The 22034-nt window shown below is 41.1% G+C and overlaps 2 protein-coding genes across 7 annotated transcripts; one reads left to right on the top strand and one right to left on the bottom strand.

Annotated features, from left to right (window-relative positions):
- On the bottom strand, positions 1409 to 4617 carry LOC8086265 (protein PHLOEM PROTEIN 2-LIKE A10). Its single transcript, XM_002464796.2, has one exon. It carries the CDS (start codon positions 4373 to 4375, stop codon positions 3266 to 3268), a length of 1110 nt encoding a protein of 369 aa, XP_002464841.1. The 5' UTR covers positions 4376 to 4617; the 3' UTR covers positions 1409 to 3265.
- LOC8086264 (uncharacterized protein KIAA0930 homolog) lies at positions 10565 to 21764 on the top strand. 6 transcript variants are annotated; one of them, XM_021450451.1, is made up of 12 exons: positions 10575 to 10817; positions 11640 to 11832; positions 11948 to 12022; positions 12648 to 12754; positions 13280 to 13337; positions 13930 to 13989; positions 14068 to 14142; positions 14323 to 14472; positions 20112 to 20166; positions 20407 to 20529; positions 20966 to 21177; positions 21539 to 21764. In XM_021450451.1, exons 1-12 carry the CDS (start codon positions 10720 to 10722, stop codon positions 21560 to 21562), a joined length of 1230 nt encoding a protein of 409 aa, XP_021306126.1. In that variant the 5' UTR covers positions 10575 to 10719; the 3' UTR covers positions 21563 to 21764. The 6 variants fall into 6 exon arrangements, with proteins under 6 accessions (XP_021306142.1, XP_021306140.1, XP_021306126.1 ...); XM_021450460.1 differs by having other exon boundaries at positions 10576 to 10817; positions 12651 to 12754; XM_002467358.2 differs by having other exon boundaries at positions 10577 to 10817; positions 12651 to 12754; positions 14326 to 14472.

Raw genomic sequence — 22034 nt, 5'->3', positions numbered from 1 at the left:
ATTTATTTTTTCTAAACCTTTGAAAAATCATAATAAATCATAGAAAGGTTCAATTTTGTTGGACTTCTGATGAGTAGATCTACACAGTGAATATATAATATGGTATACTTTAGTACAAAGTTTTTGTTGTAGCTTTAAATCTATATTTTTCTGTAATTAATTTGAATAATTCATATATGTAGTTCCTATGGTCCAATTGTGTTAAAATTTTTATGGTGTGTTCAATATTGTATGCTTGAACTATGGTAAAAATTTCATACTCATTGGATCACGTATAACTTAGTTATAGATAAGGCATAGATTTAACAAGAATAAAGCTAAATAAATCTATAACTAAGTTATACATGATCCAATGGGTACAAAACTTGTACCATAGTTCAAGCATACAATAATGAATCCACCATAAAAATTACCACAATTGGACCATAGTAACTACATATATGAACTATTCTTATTAATTATAGAAAAACATAGATTTAAAGCTTCAACAAAAACTTTGTACTAATATATACCATATTATATATTCATTGTGTAGATCTACACATAAGGAGTCCAAAAAAAATTGAATTTTTTTTTATGATTTTTTTGTGATTTATTATGACTTTTCAAAGATTCAACGGAAATAAATAAAAAAGAAAAAGACAAAACTACCCTCTAAAACCACTCTAGGGGGTTATTTGACCGGTTTTGAAAGTTCAGGGGTAGAATAGCCGGTTTTATTGTTTGGGGATGAAGTATTCTAGTCTAGATAGTTTGAGAGGTTATGTAGACTTTTTCCTGTTTGAAATGGAGGGTTTAAAGGAAAAGTAGAGGAATTGAATCCAAAGGAATGGTTTAGAGAATTGTTGTTTGGAATGGAGGAATGAGTCCCTATGTTCCAAAGGAAAGGAAAGCTCTTCTTCACCAAATGGAGGAGATAAAACATCCACTGTGAGCTCTAGTTTTCGTGTATACCCGAGGCACAAACAGAGAAGAAGCAATTAGCTGGCTCTAAGATCCTATGTAATTAAAATTTGACGTTGTAATGACAAATATAGAATAATAAAACAAGTATTCACTCTTTTAATCACACCTCATGTTTTGACAATCCTTTGTCATAATTCTTGCGTTCCAAACACCTCTATCTATATCTCTGTTTTTCCACAACACCTACACCTCAATCCTATATTTTATTTCTTTCCTCTGTTTTGTATTCCTTTGTTCCAAACAGGCCCTAACAGTCTAACATTGCCTGCTTCTTGCAGGTCGACAGTCACGGATAGTGTACTCTTACTAAAAGCAATTTCTCAAATAGTGGATACAGGACAATACACATGTTCTAGGAATTGAAAAGTCTGGAAACAAGAAGTCACATATGCCATTTATCTTTGGTCATAGTACAAAGGCTAATGACCAAGTAAAAGCTACGTAGTCACCACAGATTATGTCAATTCATGCTTCCTTTGAGTACATTGGACTGCATTCATAAAAGAAAAAAAAAATGGGGGGAACACAAAGGTCATATCAAGAAGCCAGGAAATACAAAAGGCATGCATCCATCTATGTACTTCATGTTCTCTATTACAAATCATATCAGAGAGAACGTCAAGGATAAGCAGACAAGTTTTCTGCTCCTACTGTTCTGGATGACATTTTTTGTTACATTGACAGACAGCATAAACAACCTACTACAAGAAGCTAATCACTACTGGAAGCAACAATACAGGACACCACACAGACCATACTCACAAAAAAAACACCGAATTGACCCAGTGTGATCTAGGCATCTTGCTGCTGCATACCCATGTGTGCCTCCATCAACCAAACCGACACTTGCTAACAACCAACCATAATCCAACAAGTTTCTACCTTTACTACATTGCGCTTTCGTACTTTTCACTAAGATGAGAAACTAAAGGACTGTTAGCAGTATACAAGATCAATTTGCAATCTACATAATTTGCTCTGCAGCCACAGCCAACCATAATCATGAGAAGTAGTAATCAACAACCCAAAAATGGAATTTCCACTCCAACGCAGCTAAGCTCATTCAGCAATAGGAACATCATTCCCGTCGAAATATGCATGCATTTGAATGTTTCCATGATCAATCTGTTATTCACTCAGTTGAGGCCACAACAACACCACGTCAGGACCATTCCTGGTACCACCCCTTACGGCCTTACCCAACCCAGGTTGACTACCGGCCCCAGATCATTCACTCTTGGTATCAACTTTATCTAAGTAGTAACCAAGCAAACTAACCTCTAGTCTTCAAACATCTCTGGAATTAGGATGGCACATGCTGCTAAACTAGAGAGAAGGCACTGCTAGTCTGATAATATACAGGGAAACCAATCCTGTATAGCTGTTTCATCTTACTGAAACACCCAATTAAATGCTAGGAGATCCCACTTAGGTAAAGAATTAAATGTGGTTCATTGGGGGAATGGGGGTGCCACATGCATTGAGCTAAATATGGCAAATCAAGGACATACTCCAAATCAATTCAGCTGATTCAGACCTGCTACTTGACAGAAAGTATAGCAGATGGTATACTACTAACTGGTATGAAAAATACTTGAATAGTATATGTCTAAGACAAGCAAATGTTTTGTGTGGCTTTAGAAATTGAAAATGAAATAAACTCAGTGACACCACTTCAAAATGATAAGTGCTAATCGAAACCAAAGGTCAGCAGCAAAGTATAAGAGCTACTGCTTAAGTAGCACAGATCCTATCTACAGATGGCTGCATTGATTCATCATTCAGTTGAGCTCAATTAGTTTAACAAGAAAAGGAAAATAAGACAAAGGGACATGTGCAAAATCAACCCCACTTATTCACTTCACTTCTCCCTTTCTTACAACTAAAAAGTGTACAAAAGAGAGTTTCAAGAGCAAGCAGTTAAGATACCTGTTGCTCTGCCTGGATGTTTTACATTGATCAACAGCTTATAACAACAAAAACAACCAGCAGTAGCAAGCTAGTGACAGCTATAAGGACACAACAATAGAGGTGTCTAACCTCAAAATCACATTGCCAAATTGGCCAGTGTCATTTCAGATGCATATATACTTCCATCAACCAAAAAAACAAAAATCAACTACAAACCCCACAGGTTTCTAGCTTAAATTTTCACACTTTTCACCAACACACAAAAGAGAAGGACAACTTGTATTATAGGATCAATTTCAAATCTACATAATTTACTCTGCACCTACAATCAGGACAAGTAGTAATCAATCACCTGTCATGGAATTCCAGCTCCCAACCAGCCAGATGGCTACGCTGGCAATAGAAACCGTGTTCCCATCAAAATGTGCATGCACAATGCTAGGGAGATGGTAAAGATGGCCATGGACTTGGCGCCAAGGTACTTGACAGCAACGAGCCCCCTCTCGGCGACTTCATCACGGGCGATGACAATGCTCTTCCTGGCCCCATCAGACATCCGCTGCGCTAGGAAGTCAAGGAATGACCGGACCGTCTCTGCAGTGACCCTGCCTGTGACGTCCAGTACAAATCTCCTGTTGCTCGGAGCGGCCAGCGTGCTTGAAACCTTCTGGATCACGCAGTTGCTGCTGTCTGAATCGTCCACCACACGCTCCATTGCTGCTGCCTCAGTGCGAGCATCGGAGGCCTCCTTGGCGAGCTGCCGCGACGTCCTGAGGAAGGTTTCGACAGCACCGTTGCAGACAGAGACAGCCAGGTCCTTGACCTTGGCCTCGTGCCTTGGGTCAGAGAGGCCAGCGAGCAGCTGGCTGTTGGTGCGCACTGCGGCGGTGCGGTCGAGGTAGGCCGCTACGGCGGTGCTGACGAAGACTCGGACGAGGTCCGCGGCAGCCTCCTTCCCCGTGGCGCTGCAGAGCGCAGCCAGCCACCGGGGCTCCTCGCGGTCGCCGGCGTCCGCCGTGCGGGCGTCGCAGGAGGACAAAACGAGGTTCCTCGCGAAGCTTCCGACGACAGCGGAGGCGAATCCGGCGCCCTCGGGGGAGAGGAGGCGATCCAAGATCCGATCTTGGAGCGGGGTTTGGGGGTTTTGCTGCTGCTGTTGATGTAATTGGCGCTGGTGAGAGATGGCGCGGAGGACGCCGGAGGCGAGGGACTCGGAGAGGGAAGACGCAGCAGAGGAGACGGGTTCGGAAGCGGCGAGCTTGGAAAGCTGGAGGAGGCTTCGTGGGACCTGGTCGGAGTCGGAGCGGAGGAATTCGGCGAGGTCGGAACCGACCTGGGACACGGCGTCGGCAAGGGAGAGGGCGGCGACGATGCGGCGGCGGTGGTGGCGGTAGAGGCGGTAGAGGCCGTACCCGGCGGTGGCCGCCGCAGCGGCCAGGAGGAGTCGGCGAGCGCGGCGACGGCGGGAGCAGAGGCAGGCGGCGGCAAGTGAGTCCATCGAGGTGAGGGACTGAGACAGGGAAGACGACGGCGCCGGAGGAGGGCGCGAGCTCAGGAGTGGAATTGAGGTGGGTTATCTCGCTGGCTTTCCTCGACACCTTCCCTCCATGACTCCCGCCGCGCCCCCGCACCGGCAGAGGTGGAAGCGGAGGAGGAGATCGAATCGGACTATCGGAGGCTCAGCCCGGGTATGACCGTACGAGTCGTGCCCCCGTCGTGCTGTTTCACTATAGTTGTGAATGAAAGAGCCTCCTCGTCCTAATATTGCTACAAGCCACCGCGTTTTGACCACAGTCGATCTTTCTCGTTGTTTGCCTGATCGGCTGATCATCGTCGTAGTAGGACTAGGATTGCACACTTTTTTTCAACACAAAAAATATCCTACTTCATCAGCGTCTTACCCTATCCTATCATCCCTTTTTTATCTAGTTGTTCTGGCATTATCAAATTTCGATTTTATGATCCAACATTATAAACATCTTAGAGTGTGATCAGTTCATTTTATTTGGCCTGGCCAGGCTCACGAGGTGCAGCTTCTAGATGATTGGTTGTCTTGATCTAGGTTTGGGACTTGCAAAAGGCCTCAGCTAGCTTGGCTCGCAGGATGTGAACAATTCTGCTTGATATTTTTTATTTGTTATTTATTGTAGTTTGTCAACTCCTAAAACAATATATAAGTAGAAAAAAAAGTCATCTTCAAATATTTGGCATAATTGACTTAGTAAAAACCAAAATTATCGACTCAACCGTATTTGCCGCGACTTTTCTTCCACACCGTATCTGGTCCCGCGCTTTTGGTCGCACGCGTTTCTTCTTTGCGGCATTTTCTCATCGCCGCACCGCCGGTTCGTGAGCATCTAGGTTGCCACCGTTTCCTAGTACTTGTATGTGAGACGCTGCAGGTCGTCATCGAAGGCTTCCTGCCATAGAGTCCTTCGTCCTGCTGCCGTGGACTGCAGGTTGTCATCGATCTCCAAGGTTTGTCACCACGCACGAAGAGTCCCTCACGCGCGGGAGTAGCGCGGGAGAAGCGCTCGATCGGCGTTTGCCAAGCGGTCTGTGGCCTTGTATTTATGCCAAGTTTTCTCTCTCAATTGCCAAGTTGCCCAAATTGCAAAACACAAATGCAAAACTATTGGATACCTCTTTTCGATAATTTTAACAAATTACAAAAATATAAACCCCAAAAGAAAAACTAAAGATGCTCTTACCATGGCCTAACTCTAGCGATATGTAATGTGGTAAAAACAAAAACTTCGCCTCTGCATTAGCGAGATGGTGGGAATCTAAGAACTGACCAACCATTGAGTGTTCTTGGAATCTTGGTCAACCAGGATACAAATAGAAGCCAAAAAAATCATCCTTGCAAGCACAAATCTTAGCCAACGGGAGGCTTAGCTCCCATGTGCTAGCCAAGCTAGTTTCATATGGAAACCCAGCACGCCATGGTACAAAGTGAAATGTTGTCACGATACGCATAGAACAAGCACCATCAGACTCACGGGCTAATATGATGCTCACAACATTAACGACCTCAATGGTACTTGATGCAACGTCACCTTCACATTGGTACTAAGTAATTGTGCTACGACAAAAAGCAATGCCTTTGCGCATGATATAATTAGATATTATTGTTGTTTACATCTCCTTCTGCTTTACACTATTAGCATAGTTGTTTCTTTCATCAATGTGGTCATCCTTGAGTTTGTAGTTGGTGCATGTGCACAATTATTTTATAGTTCATATAATGATTCTTCATTCTTGGCTCTAAAATTCTTGGACAATTCTTCGCCGATTCTATTTCTAAATTTTGAAGCATATGACCATAGAGTAATTATATTTATGATTCAATATGCTTCTTATCAGTTATTGGTTGCTCATTAGCAACGAGCATGTCATTCAAATTCAACCCTGGGTTCGTACCATGTAGTACAAGATAGCAAACAAATGAGATACAATCTAAACTGTCATGCCATGAAAATAGATAAAAGCACGATCTAATTTAAAATTAATATAACTTCATACCATTTCTTTTGCAAAAATCAACAGAAACAGAAAGATCACATAGACACATATAGGCTATGAACAACTACTGTTAGATTAGGGCAGCAAATCTTAATATTGAAATGTCACTACATATGTTTCACTATATCGACATGTGTGATGTCTACCATTAAAACAAAATAGCTAGGTGAAAATGTGACCACTTATATGCTAAGTCAGAGACTAGAATCCAGAAGGAAATTTACTATATTTTGGGTCTGTTTAGATGTGTGGCGGTTGCAAAAAACCTCCACGGTAAATACAAAATGCCTACTATGTTTAAGTTTTTCTGTAGTAGTGTACACATATCTAGTTACTAGTTGACCCTAAAAAATAGCCTAAATTAGCTGACGTTGGCTAACTGGTTGTTTAACAACTAGTTGAAGGCTTTATTTAAAAATTAGCCCACCTATTAGCACTCATGTGTGGATGTGCTAAGACTAAATTTGAATAATTTTTAGCTAGGTAACCATTAACCTTAGGTACCCATGTCCTAAACCTGTATCAAACTAAATTATGACCATTCCACATTTGCTTCTATATTCCATTCCATATAGATGATGTGTATGTATAAACCTATGAAGCCAGAAGGCTCATATTTAATTTTGGAGGACCACTAATCTTTATAAAATACATGTTATGTCAGGGAGATTTATATTTTTACCATTATAAAGAACGTCACTCATCCGAATATCATCCTTAAAATATCACTTACAAATTTACCAGATGGAAGAGAAGAAATCTTACATGTTTACCAAAAACATACGTTTTTGCGTGAGTGGCATGCCAGGTCACAATGCCAGCATGGAGACATCTTGTGAAAAGACAAAGCTGCCCCTGCCCTCAACACCGGATTTCTCTCCCGACAGCTGCGACCCATGCCTCCTCTCACTGCTAGGTGGGCCCGACTCGTCATCTTCGTCGACAACCTCTAGCACACCACGATCAAAGCTAGGCCGATTCAACTAGCGGTGAGCGGTAGTGGAGGAGCAAGCTGAGGCCCGCACACATCAGACGTGGGGCTTGGCTTAGTTGGCGGCTATCTGTGGCGGCCTAGCCATCCACGAGAGTGGTGGTGATGCCGGACCTCAACATGTACAACCCTGGCCATGGCGCGGGCGAGCTCCGACTCCATTGGCTTGGCCTCGGTCTCGCCCTTAGGCCTCAACCACTCCCTCGCCCTTTGTCCATGAGCACGGTCGCGAATGCCATGGTCCAACAGGGAGCTTGTGCCGCTACAACTTGTGCCGCACTGTTCGAACGCCATGGTCGAGCAGGGAGCTCTTACTTGTGAATCTGAGCAGATAGACGGCTGTGGCGGGTCCTTGCGGCACCAAAGGAGGAGGCTGGGAGGCAAGAGGTGTTGTGTATGCGGAGATCAACGAGCTCGACCTCGAATCAGCAATGGCGTGCGGCGATAGTCTCCTCTGCAACATAGGATGTCGTGCACTCACTCTAAGCTTCTCTCTGCTCTTGCTGAAGACATACGCCGTGCGCCAATAGAGCACGCCACTATTCTACTTCCTCTGTCGCTCGGCAGCCATGGATGGGGTGACCGGCTCCAATCTAGGTTCTGGAGGTAGGAGACGAAGATGACAAGTGGGCCCCATCTGACAGTGAGTAGAGTTATGGACCCAACTGTTGGAGAGGGAGAGAAAGAAGCAAGGCAGGGGCAGCTTTGTCTTTTCACAAGATGTATTTCTTCTCTCCTATCTGGTAAATTTGTAAGTGATATTTTAAAAATGATATTCGGATGAGTGATGCTTTTTATAATGGTAAAAATATAAATCTCCCGTTATGTCACGGTAGGACAAGTCAGTCAATATTATTGTTTTTTATGTGTAACTTGGTAGAGTGCCGGGTGGCGTTGCTGTGTATATCTACCAATTCCAGTCGGAGCTAAGTAGATGTGTGAAGACACTAAAGACCGACCTTGACTGCAGCGTCAATGACAAGCCGGCCCCACAAGGACGCAGGACCACCTGCATGGAGCAGAAATAACAGAGGGAATGGAGAGAACAGAGAAGGGCCGAGCGCGACTCACACCAGAAATTGCCGCGCAACAAATGCCGTCGCGTTTTTTCGTTGTCGTATGAACGGGACCCACAACTCCATGGCGTGGGATACGGATTCTCCGCTTCGTTGGAGGAGTGCTGGGCCCGCTCGTCAGTCAGTCAAACTAGCCACGGTTCTGGTGCAGCGTAGCTGGTGTTGTGCATACGCTTCTCTAGTTCTGATGTCATCACAATTCACACGGGCTCTGAACTAGTTCGTGGAAATATCTCAACGAAAATCAGACACAAAATATCCGTTGCTTTCTCCTAAAACAGAAGTAAGGGTCTGTTTAGATTGGAGATGAAAAATTTTTGGGTGTCACATCGGATATGTCGGAAGAATGTCGGGAGAGATTTTTAGAAACTCATAAAAAACAAATTACATAGCTCGTCAGGAAACTGGAAGACAAATCTATTAAGCATAATTAATCTATCATTAGCACATGTGGGTTACTGTACCACTTAAGGCTAATTATAGACTAACTAGGCTTAAAAGATTGGTCTCGCGATTTTTAACCAAACTGTGTAATTAGTTTATTTTTTTATCTTCATTTAATGTTCCATGCATGTGTCTAAAGATTCGATGTGATGGATGAAAATTTTTTAGGTGGGAAACTAAACAGGGCCTAAGAGAAGTAGATTGGCGAGCAAATTAATGAAGTTGGGGATCGTCCTCTCATCTTAGTTGATTTGTTTTTCTCACGTTGCAATTGTAGAGATATACTCCCTCCATTCCAAATTATAAATTATTTTAAAAATTTTGAAGAGTCAAAATATCTCAAATTTAATCAGATTTTTTATATAATAAAGTAATAATATTTATGGTACCAACTAGGTATCACTAGGTTCTTCATTAATTAAAATTTCATACTATATCTATTTGATGTCATAATTTTTTTAAAAAATTTCTATGATTTTAGTCAAACTTGTTAATAGAGTTTAAGATAAAAAAAAACTTTTTTACTAGTGAAGTGGATTCGTGTCAAACGAGATCTAAAATAAAAAGAAAATACAAAATATCCAACCGAGTGAAGCCTTGATGAGGAGTGGGTGCAACCAGGTCTGCTAGCCATCAAAAGCTACTTAATCCTATGAAATTTCACCTTTAGTCTTTAGTCACCAGTTAAAACATCTTTTTTCTCAGCAGATATTGCACGGTGAAAGGTCCAAATGGCTAGAGGGGGGTGAATAGCCTATTTAAATTTTCTACAAACTTCAACTAGACAAGTTGATTAGTAAAACAAAAGGCGAAGCTATTCTAGCACTAGCACAACTAAGCTATGCAAGCCACCTACACAAGTCTAGCAAGAAAGCTAAACACTAGTTACAACAAGAAAGCACAACTAGAAGCTTGCTACACTCCTAAACAAGAAGACTAAACTAAACAAACTAAACAACTAGCAAGGCATACAAGTAAGTAAGGAGTGAAGAGTGATTGTTATACCAACGCTGTAGAGTAGAGATAAGCATTAAATATAGACAAAAATAAAAACTATTTGCACAGTTTGCTTGGAATTTACGAGACAAATCTTTTGAACCTAGTTAGTCTATGATTAGATAATAAATGTCAAATATAAATAAAAGTGTTATAGTAGTCAAAGCCAAAAATTTTTTGTGAACTAAACAAGGTCTAAAGTTGAAGAGGTAATGTGGACTTTTCCAAAGAGATCACTGGACAAGTTTTAGGGCTTGTTTAGATTCGAAAAGTTTTTGAATTTTAATACTGTAGCACTTTCGTTTTTATTTGATAAATATTTTCCAATCATGAGTAACTAGGCTTAAAAGATTCGTCTCGCGGTTTACAGACAAACTGTGTAATTAGTTTTTATTTTTATCTATATTTAATGCTCTATGCATATGCCGTAAGATTCGATGTGACGAGAAATCTTGAAAAGTTTTTGGTTTTTGGGTTGAACTAAACAATGCCTTAATGTTTGGCCCAAGATGCTGTTATTGGGATATGCTCTCTGGGCCTATGCAATCCAACGGGCCTTATTGACGCCAGTGCCAGCCTACTGGGCCTTATTCTTCGTCTGATCGGACTTTCTTCTTCCCACAGCTTTTGCAGCCTGGCCAACCTCGTTTCAAGCCACGTATGTACGCCGTGCCGTGCCGTGCTGTGCAGGAGAGCAGGGGATCCCGGAGAGCAGAGCGAGGAGGCGTGCGGGCGAGTGCGGCTGCCTGCTTTGCTTCCGACGCGCGTGCCCTCGGAATCGGTTGGATTCCCCACCCAATTCCCGTCGCCATGGCCGCGCCGCCTTCTCCTTCGTCCCCCTCCTCGTCTGGCGAGGTCGCCGCCCACAGATTCGGCGGCACCATGGATGCATCATCATCGCCCTCAAGGTATGTGCGCGATGTGAACCCCTCCTTAATGGTCTTCCTTCCTCTTAAGTAATCAGGATGGGGATCAGTGGATGGGGCACTCCAGTCTCCACGCCACGACTGCGGGGAGAGAGAAGCAGCGAGGGAGTGGAATTGCGGAAACCAAAATTAGCCTATCACAAGCATTGTACTGTGGTTTGTGGAGATGGGTTATTTTTAGCCTATGATCCGATTCGTTCCTTCCTTGTACTACATAGTTGCGAATTCTCATCAAACCTGGTTCAGAGGGCTGAATAGGAGCAACCATTCCATGGAATCAACGGCCCCAAACAAACAAACATGAACAACTAAGCTTGCTAAATTTCACGCCTATTGATGATTGCCTTCAGTTGCTGCTGCTGTTTCATTTTTTTATTTGACTTTATACTACAATGGTTTCGAAATTGCTTGGATTACTATACACTCTGTGGTGGCTGGTGGGTCCTCCTCTCTACTCCAACCCAACATTCATGCATATGCTTTTGGCCCCAAATTCTGGCATTACCATGTATAATTAGTAAATCTACTGTTTGGCTATATGAAGATGGAAATTGAAATAACCTATGTGCCCCATGTACTTCTGCACACCTTTTGTGACATGCACAAGTTAATCTGTTCTACAAATCTGTTACAGTCTAACAGTCATCTAAGTCGTTTATCCACCTTGAGTAATTGCTTAGGTTCATGCCCTGTTTATAGATTTTTCATTCTCTTGAATTATGGAGCAGGTTTAGCAAGCTACCCTATGATAAACAAGAAAAGTTGTTTAAGCAATTTTCTCTCTTCTGCATGCTCTTTTTTCAGGACAGAGTTGTTGACCATGGTGAAGAAGCACTCACATTTGATTGGGTGGACAATTGTTGATGCTGAGGATGATGCATCAGATGTAGGAATGGATGATAAATTCTGGCATGAAATGCTCGATCTATTCTTTGTGCGTGGCAGGCAACCAAAAAGAAGTGAAGATGACGACCTCGTCTTCTTTGTTAATAACATGGTAGGTACTCATTATGGTTCCTGCTGATTTAGTCCTCATTCTTGCTTAATAGGTCAATGTTCTTTGAAAATCCACTCTCTTCTTGTCATCTTGATATTACTTGGTTTTGATGCAGAAATTGCATGGTTATGGTTTTAATGATAACATGGAAGATCCGCCTCCCTTTTTTGTACGGAGATGGGCTCCCACGGTAAATGAAGAAATACCTGGTCTACATTACTTCAGATCTCCTGAGACCTAATGCTTATGGCTTCGTTGAAATAGATTCAAGAAAAAATATTTCATGTTTCTTGCTTTTCATTTGTTTTTTAGTGGCATTTGTATGTGAGTTCATTTCATTGGGTACTATGAAAAGGTGTGCCTCATTGTTCCTCTGAATGTTTTTTCCCTGACTCAAAGTTTCAGAGCATACACCATCCTTATTTGTTTTTAAGTTTACTTGAGTAATGCAGTGTTTTTCTTTGGTTTTCTTTCACTGACACAATAACTAGTGCTGATGATAAATGTGTACAATTATCCAGTGAAGTTAAGAATATGCACTGAAAAGTGGACTTATGGGCTTATGGCATGAATGTCCTTCTTAGATTTTTTCCTTAAAACTTATTGTGGAGTCCTATCTGAGTGAATGTCATCCAACTTCATGCATATACATCAGCACATGGAGATGCAGTATTGTAATTTTCATGTTTGTCAGATATCCTAGCCATTGTGCCTATTACATTTGTTTAACATATGGTTAGGTGTGAAATCTGTGATAACAAGTCATGTTCTTTTTGGGTTGATGTGATAGTTAACATCATCTATTTTATGTGAAGCAGCTTGAGAAGATCAGTATTAATACAGTGGAGGTTGATTGGGAACGTTCATTCTATTTGAATTTAATTGCTCACACGTCGTACACTGTCACTGTTGCAATATTTGGGTATGTTTCTGCAACAGTTTGGTAAAAAACTGCATGATTACTAGTAGTTATCCTGAATAATGTGCATACAATTCTATGTATGAACAAAGACAACTTTCATAATGATTTAATAAAGTAATTTCTTTGCTCTTACTTATAAATTGTAATGTAGCAGTTCTGATATGAACCACATACAGATGTCCATCCTCTTGTGTCTTGATTTCTCATCCTTTTTTTTTAAATTTGCACAGTTGCACATGATCGTTCTTTTGGGCCATGTAGGTTAGGGTAAAAGGTTTGCTTCTGTTCCAGGTAACAGGTTGAGGATTGGACCTGGCATAAATCATTAGCTTACTGAACAACTAGGATGATCAAAATTATTTTTATTCATGCGTTTGTCGTGGCATGCTAAAGGACTTGACGATCCTAGATTCTTGTAGCATCCATTGTCACAGAAAATTAGAATCAGTTGTGATACTTTTTTATCCATTATTGTTTGTGGATACTGTATAGTCACTTGTTGGATCTCACGAGCTACTTCCACAGCATTGGAGATCTTCGCAACCGTGCAGCGAAAAGCAAACAGCTGTCTCCAGTTTATAAGGTACAATAACAAAAAGTATTTTCCTTTAGTCATCAGTAATTCTTTCCTAGATGTGCACAGACTAAAACTAAAGTTGTTTGCTTCTTATGCTTTGTTTGAGACTTCTTATTTTCACTAATACATTTGAAAAATCATTTGATTCCAACTTTGCAATGACTGAAAGATACCTAAGTTAATTCTTTAAGAGATGCCTGCAAATAGTTTGATTTAGTTTGCCAAGTTATAGTATATGTGAACTAGGCATACCAGTTAAACTAAATATCAATCGTTAAGCGTAAGTACATAGAATTAACTGAGAAAGCACATACTTATTTCTGTACTTGAAACATGTTCCTCTATGATAGGAAGTTCTACAGTAACTGGTTGTTGCAGAGTACTCCTTCATAATTTAATTCCATTACCCTCTCCATTTCTCATTGCCCTTTGACTGCATGTTTCCTGTATTTTCTGCATGAAAAGGAAAGAATCAGAACTATCATATAGGGAAGATGCCCCACTTATATGGCTGACATGTAGTATTGATGTTGCATCAGAGGTATTGAGAGGCTTTTATGTTTGTATTAACTACCTTGTCTCATTCTCATTGAAATAGGTTACAAAAACTGTATACGCGTCCCCTAGCCGTGTAAATTTTCATCTTGACCGAAGGAAGGTAAGGGTTCTATTCTGCACCATTTTTGAAAGAGGCAGTCTTTTAAGTCCTAATAGGAGCTCATGCATATGTGGACAGGCTGTAGAAACAGTACCAGCATATCCCAACATCTTTTTCTCAGTAGACGACTTTGATGATACTTTTGATGCTGTGGTAAGGTTCTGTGCAATTATATCAAATTTGTAGTTGTACAACATAGTGTCCAGGTAACATGAATGTTGTAATTGTTAATGCGCATTCTCTGATGTTGCATGATTTCCTTTTTGTTGTTTTTCACCATGTTTGTACTTCCTGAAGTTGACCCTGTTGAGCACTGTATTCTTCTAATTTAAGCAGGTTTTGTCAGATCCTGAACACTGCTATTGTGTGATTCTCAATGCACATGATGGGGCAGCATTTCCTGAAGAAACTGAGTCCAAGAATCCTGTTTCAAATATACAGCCTGGAGTGAGCTGTGGGAGTGCCCAAGAAAAACCACCAAAGGTTCCTCTCTCGTAATTCAGAGCTATGAAGGTTTCTGTTTATCATTTTTTCCCGAATATGCAGGAGAGCTGTGTATCATTGCATTAATTAAGAAGAAAAAAGGGGGATACAAAATACACCAACACCACCCACCACACCCTTACCTAAAAAAAACCAGTTACAAACGTGCCCGTAACAGAAAAACAACACGACCAGGCATGAATAGAATCAAGTCATCTAGCTAACGACCACTTCTAAATGCGCTAAACCCTTAGCTCTAGCAAGGGACCAAAGATGAGCCTCCTCAAGGAAGGTTCTAATGATCTAATCACAAGCTGGATGTTGGGATTAGCTCCATTGAAGACACAGTTGTTAGAATGCTTCTACAACATGTCAACATGCAAGCCTAAGTAATCAATGAATTCTAACTTTGCTTCACTTCCTTGGGCAACAAAGCATTAACTCTCATCCATCAGTCAAAGAAACCCTTGTCCTCAAGGAATGAGAGATGTCCGGTAGTCTGTAGTGGCGAAAGAGTAGTGACCACACTGTTCTTGAGAACACACAACTAGACAATATATGATCGATGGTCTCATCCTCCTGATTTTTTTTTTCTCGAAAACGCAGGAGAGCTGCGCTTCATTATATTAAGAAGAGGGTAAAAGGCAAGAGCCCGAACAACGCTACAACACACACACACAAACTCACACACACACGCACTCACACCCCACCTGTTTCTAGGGTTACATTGGCGCCCGCAACAAAGCTACTTAAGGCGACCACTACCACAAACAAAGCCAATCTAGCTAGCTACCAGGGAGGAGGGCAGACAGAAACGAAAGCCCTCGAGCCCCAGCCGTGGACCACAAATGACGTTCCTCCCCAGCCGCCATCACGGCACGAACCAAATTTGGAGCTGCTCCGTCGAAAACACACCCATTGCGGTGGTTCCAAATAGTCCAAGCTCCGAGAATAATGAGAGAATTAATTCCTTGCCTTGTCAACTCAACAGTGGTGCTGCTGCTGGCCTTCTCCCACCAATCAAGGAAGGAAAACTCAGTGGGCTGAGGGGACAAGTTCTGAAGACCAACCTGTCTAAAGAGATTAAACCATAGTTCCCTTGCGAAAACACAATGGACAAGAAGATGATCGATAGTCTCTTCTTCTTGGTCACACAAAGGACAATATTCCGGATGGGGTAGCCCACGACATGCCAAGCGATCAGCTGTCCAACATTTGTTGTGTGCGACCAGCCACATGAAGAAGCGACACTTAGGAGGTGCCCAAGATTTCCAGATCCTTTCCCATGGTCCAAAGACGGTAGAACCCAAAAAGAAACCATCATAAGCCGACTTAGCTGAATACTGCCCATTAGAGGAGAACCTCCATATATGTCTGTCCTCAATTTCCGGCTGTAACTGAAAGTCCAATAAAAGATCCCAAAGAAGAAGGAAGTCTACAATCACGCCAACTGTACGAGCTCCCTGAATATCCAAAATCCAAGATCGGTTAGAAAGGGCGTCCTGGACAGTGCGCTTCTTGACCCTCCTCTTGGGGATAGCCGCGAAAAGATGAGGGGCAAGATCAGCGATGCACACACAAGGGATATTGCACTGGATGAGGTAAACCTCTACGAGCCAATCTGTTCGCTGTCCAACATCTGTTATGAGTAACCAACCATAGGAAAAAGGCATTTATTCGGTACCCAGGTCTTCCAAATTAATTCTCATGGTTCAAATGTCACTGACCCCCAAAACAGTGATCTGTATGCAGATTTAGATGAGTACTGACCAGATTTAGATGAGTACCTATGAACATCCGAAACATCAGGTTGTAGTTCCACCTCAGCAAGTCCCAGTACCAAAATTTCTGCAAGTGCAGAAACTGTCAAAGCACCTGAATATTTTCTGTTTATCATGTCTAGATGTTGGTGACATTGGCTATTATTTTTTTGAGTATTTAACTTGTTTGCAGAACGGGATTAGGAATCTATCTTTTCCCAACCAATATATCTATTTCCTAAATAATTTGATTGGTTTCTCAATAAAAGGATTACCTCAATTCGTTTTCAGCTGGTTTCATATTTCACACAGAAGCCATCTGTGATTGCCTTCACTAAATTTATGGAAGAAAGTTTATGAGCTCTTCTGAAACATCCATATCTACCAAGAATAATAGGAAATAATCAAGTAAATGGTCCTGTTTCTCTACTGTCCCATTGGCAATATACGTACATTTTTTTTGACAAAATACACACTTTTAGTAGCAGCAACTAGCTGCAATGATAGAGAAATGTTCCCAGGATACAGATTGTAGTGCCATTAGGAGGGGGCAGCTACTTGCATGAGAGACATTTGAACATCTAACACTTGCCAAATTACAAAGCATTCCAGAGAATTTGAAAGCTTGATTAGCTAGTGTATGAGCTGTAGCATTCATATTCCTTTGAACCTTGAGCACTTGGGCCTTGTTTAGTTCCAAAATATTTTGGGAAATGGGCACTGCAGCATTTTCGTTTGTATGTGACAAATATTGTCCAATCATAGACTAAATAGGCTCAAAAGATTCGTCTCGCAAATTATAGGTAAACTGTGTAATTAGTTATTTTTTTATCTATATTTAATGTTCCATGTATGTGTCGCAAGATTCAATGTGACAGGGAATGTGAAAAGTTTTGCAAAATTTTCTGGGAACTAAACAAGGCCTTGGATCCTTTTGTTGGACACTGAGTTTATGAATCTTTGAGTGAAAGGCTTTGCATCTCAATGTGGTGGATGATTGAGGTCAGGACCATTGAAGTAGTTTACCAGGAGTTGGCTGTCAGTGAGGAAAGAAACTTCCTCAATCTGAAGCATAGAAGAAGCTTTGGCTGCAAAAGCCATAGCCGCAGTTTCTGCCATGATGACCGAAGTGATGTTGTAGATTTGCACCTTGATGTAGAGCTTTAGATTACTTCTTGGATCTAGGATGAAAATCCCAAGACCTGCTTTCTTTGAGCTTGGTTGTGTCATGTCAGGAGCTATGGATGCATCCGTGTAGCACCTGGCTCCGGGTAGCAACATGGGGTACCTGCAAAGAGCTTGGTCGCTGGGCAACCCCAACGCTGAAGTGCTGTTGTGGAGCAGTGTTTAGTGAGCTCCTTCCATCTGAAATGGTTCCTGCATTTGGTGAAATGTTTTGCTGCAAATTCATTGTTTGTCGGACAGCTTGGCCACTCCTTGATCTTTCAGTTTTGGCGTCAATTCGAGCACAGTTAGCAGCAACACCGATATCCGCCTCAATAGCATGGTGAATCTGCAAAACAGACCATTTCCTTCTTTTGAATCGGACATCATTCCTAGCAGCTAGGCTCTTCATCTGCAGTGGTTTTGTTGATGATAGCAGCTAGGCTCTGGTACCAGGAATGATGTACCAGAGAGTTAGGATGATTCGCTGTAGCTCCTCTATCTGCAGTGGTTTTGTTGATGATAGCAGCTAGGCTCTTCTGAATACCATCCTGCTCAAAAGGAAGTAAAGAGGTGCGCAACGGGGTTTTGGAAGAGGACCAAACCGCCCTTGCAAAGGCAAAACTGCAATGGAAGAACAAATGAGTCATTTTCTAACATGTTTCAATTTTCACTACTAATTTTTGTGGAAAGACTCCCAGCTCGAACTCCTGTGGCAATAGCTCTTCTTATCAGCCTCCATGTGAAAGCCTTCATGTTGGGGGATAATTGCTTGTGAGCCCATACTCTCCTTAGAATCTCCATAGGTTGGGTAGTAACACTTCTTGATCCCTGGGTGGGAAGCTGTACCTGCATCTGAGAATTTAGAAGCTTGAAAGCTTCTTTTGATGTACAATTACCTTTGGGGGCAGGTCTCCATTTGACCACATCCTTGTCACTGGACGGAACAGTGACAACACTACATATAGCAGCTGTAGCAGTATTATAAAAAATCTGTGAGATGAAATTAGTATCTCAATCATGTGTATCAGCAGTCCACAGCTCAGAGATATTGTGAGGCAAATTAGGAAGGGAGATAGGTAGTTTGATGTGATTTTGAATTTCCTTCCAAATGGAGCACCAAGGAGTAGACCAAATACTAGAGTCACCTTTCTGATTTTGGACAGTGCAATTCTCGATCAAGATGTTTTTCACTTGACAAATGGATGACCAAAAAGCAGATTTAATGCTACTGTCACGAGCTGTCCAGAAACTTGCATTGGGGAAATGTTTGGCTTTGAGAATATCTGTGAGAAATTGGTTTTTACCTGTGGCGACATTCCAAGCATCATGAAGAATGAGGCTGCTATTGACAGTCAGCAGATCTCTTATTCCTAGGTCCCCTTCTTTCTTTGGCCTACAAATGTCTCACCAAGACCTGAAATGGAACGGATAAGTTGCATTGTCCTCTTGGGCACCAGCCCACCGAAAATTCCGAATAATAGTTGTGATCTTGGAAGTGGAAGTCTTAGAAAAGAGAATAGTTGACATGTAGTAAATTGGAATGGAAGCAAGAACTGAATTAATATAAACAAGACGACCAGCATGGTTGAGTTTATTGGCTTTAAGCATAGTCAACTTAGCCCTGAACTTGTTCAGAATGAAATCATAAGCTTTAGCTCTATCACTGTGATTAAAAATAAGAGGGTGGCCAAGATAAATTTTGTTAGGAGTAAGATCAGAAACTTAACAGCTGTCTTACTTCTGTTATCTACATTTTTGCTAAACATGATTGAAGATTTAGCTAAATTGGGAGTCTGACCATATAAATTGCAAAAATTCTGGAGGATCAGGTGGATATTAGTTGCTTCCTGAAAAGTAGCTCGGTCACAAATAATCAAATCGTCTGCAAAGAGGAGCGAATGAATATTGGGGCAGTTAGGCCCCAACATAACTCCTTGAATATTGTGAGCATCAGATTGTTGCTGCAAGGTGATAGAAAGTCCATTCACAGCAATAATAAAGAGGTAAGGTGAGACTGTGAGAGAGGGCAACCTTGTCTTACACCACGCTGAGGATGGAATGAAGGAGTGGGCTCACTGTTAATAATAACAGAGAGAGTAGTGGTAGAAATACATTTGTAGACTAAATCAACAAAATGATCATTAAAACCCTGTCTTCTGAGAGCTTTAACAATAAAATTCCATTCTGTCCTGTCAAAAGCTTTAGCAAGATCAAGTTTTAAGAAAAAAGCTTTTTGATTCCAACTTTTAAGATTGAAACTATGAATAATTTCTTGAGCAATAATAATATTGGAGGCAATATATCTACCATGAATACAAGCACATTGGGAAGGATGGATAATGTGTGGCTGATGGTGCTTGATTCTATCAGAGATTTAGCTATGATTTTATATGCCACATTGCACAAGCTGATCAGTCTGTAGTCTTTAGGAGTAAGAGGGGAATTAGTTTTGGGAATAAGCGCAATATGAGTGCAGTTGATTTGAGCAGGTAAATTTTTAGTCATGTAGAAAGAAACAACAAGACCATGAACATATTTAGCAATCCAATCCCAAGAGGCCTTATAAAAGGCTGCATTTAAACCATCTGGTCCCGGTGCTGCATTGGATCTAATGTTACAATATAGGTACATTAAGTTACTCAAAAATTGTGCATAACATCAGGGTGGTATTTGTACTGTATAATTCAGCAAGATCTTTGATTGTCATTGCAGAGAACTCTCTTCTCAGGTTACGTGAGCTACCAAAACGTCCGTGAGGCTTATGATGGTGAGTGCTTCTCTATCTACATTGTTTATCCTATAAACAATGTTACTTTCATGGTGATATTTAGTATTTGAGTTCACAATTTGCATCTACTACCTACTTTCCCTTGGTGCTTAAGCACCAGTGGCAATATGCTATTTTTTAGTGGATGAACTCTTTTCTCACATAATGCTATCTTTTACCTACTTGAATTGATGTTTTGTTTAAACTGTAGTGTAAATGTATCTTCGTCTTTTGCGATAGCTGGCAGATCAAAATTTGGGAGCTTCCTCTCACTTGGGCATGACCACAATAAGCTTGACAGACTTTTCATGAGGGGCCCAGAAGGACGTGGAGAGGTGGAAGTAGCTGTCTGTGGCATTGCAGGTCCGTTATGTTTAGCTTGGGAATACTTCTTCCTTTATGTCTGTAGACTAGATTTCACTGTTTCATATGCCTTTAAAGTACCTGTTGTTAAACTTTTATTGTTATTGTATTGGTTTGTTATAAGAAAGGGTGTGCACTCTCAACCAAGATGTACTTCTCGACATGTAAACTAAATATGCATCAGTTACTATTCAGTCTTGCCTCTGCAAATGTTGTCTATTTAGCATTGTACCACACTAAAGTACAGATCAAATTAGTTTCCATTTTGAAATGATTTCTGATAATTCGACATGAACTGTGTAGCAGATTTTAATGATCCACTATCCTCCTGCAACTTTGCTCACTCAGATCCACATGCAAACCTGTAGCTTTCAATTGCTTGTTGTGCACAACATGCAACACATTCTCATTTGGATGTGCTTACTTTTGTTATTAGATCAGAGCCGTGAGAAGTCAAAGAAAGATCCAGGAGATAGCTTTCGAGTCCTTGTTCACAGAGCAGCTTCTGCTGCATCAAAGCTAGCGAAGCATGCTTATGATTCTGCATCTGCTAACAAACGGATGGATGATGAGCTTGTGCCTCTGAAGTGCTGCTTGATGTCTGTGTCTCTTCCTTGGGACTACATTGCCCATGATCTTTTGCACAAGGTGAGTTTTCTCCATTGACCTGAATAATCTCAAAAGCAATCTCACATTGTATTTATGTTCAGTATATGATTGATGAATTGATCTTGCTCCAAGCTTTATGCTCTGAAGTTTGTCACAAGAAGTGTTGACCTATGCCTACAAAATTATACTTGTCAGTTGAGGTTTGCCTTGTTTTGCTTGGTATAGCTTCAGGTATCTGAAATACAGACTGTAGATTGCGTCGTGATATGTGAATGAATCATCTGTGGATTACTTCGTGCTCATATTTGGATTAATCAACCTGACGTATTGTTTATGTTAACCAAATTTATGTTTACATGATGACTCATGCAAGTTCTGAATGATCGTGTCAATGAACCAGGACACACCTCCATTGGATCTATGAAGGCAGATCTTTACTACCAGTCATAGGACGAATCCAGGCATAATGAAATTAAGACAGAATCAAAATGGAAGCGAGATGTACATGTGTACTTTTAGATCAAATATATGTAAAGTGAGTTTTGCAACGTGCTTGTGCACAGATGATCATACTATGTAAATATGTTGTTATTTGTTCTTTCGTTGCTCTGTTCTTTATCAGTAAATGTTTTATCTTTTCTAGATACATTGTTTTTATTATGCATCTAGACATAGTGTATATCTAATTTCTAGATACATTGTTTTTATTATGCATCTAGACATAGAGTATATCTAAGTCTATAGAAAAAGCTATAAAATGTCTTATAATTTGGAATGGAGGGAGTACATAGCATAAATTGCTTACAGAACTTAATTGTGTTTCTTGAATGAAAGGTTTAAGTTTAAACGCCCTGATGTCAAGTTTATGTATAGTCGTATGGAAAGCTCTATTGAGT

This window comes from Sorghum bicolor, chromosome 1 (genome assembly GCF_000003195.3).
Source record: "Sorghum bicolor cultivar BTx623 chromosome 1, Sorghum_bicolor_NCBIv3, whole genome shotgun sequence".
NCBI classification, from domain to species: domain Eukaryota; kingdom Viridiplantae; phylum Streptophyta; class Magnoliopsida; order Poales; family Poaceae; genus Sorghum; species Sorghum bicolor.
Note: the sequence above shows the minus strand (reverse complement) of the source record. Positions and strands in the feature narration are given on the sequence as shown.

What these genes read in the sequence shown, in the direction of transcription:
- LOC8086264 (XM_021450451.1), top strand. Translation starts at nt 10,720, where the DNA reads ATGGCCGCGCCGCCTTCTCCTTCGTCCCCCTCCTCGTCTGGCGAGGTC. An exon ending in TCTTCTTTGTTAATAACATG is followed by an intron (nt 11,833 to 11,947) that starts GTAGGTACTCAT and finishes GTTTTGATGCAG; the next exon opens with AAATTGCATGGTTATGGTTT. An exon ending in CGTCCGTGAGGCTTATGATG is followed by an intron (nt 20,167 to 20,406) that starts GTGAGTGCTTCT and finishes CTTTTGCGATAG; the next exon opens with CTGGCAGATCAAAATTTGGG.
- LOC8086265 (XM_002464796.2), bottom strand. Translation starts at nt 4,375, where the DNA reads ATGGACTCACTTGCCGCCGCCTGCCTCTGCTCCCGCCGTCGCCGCGCT.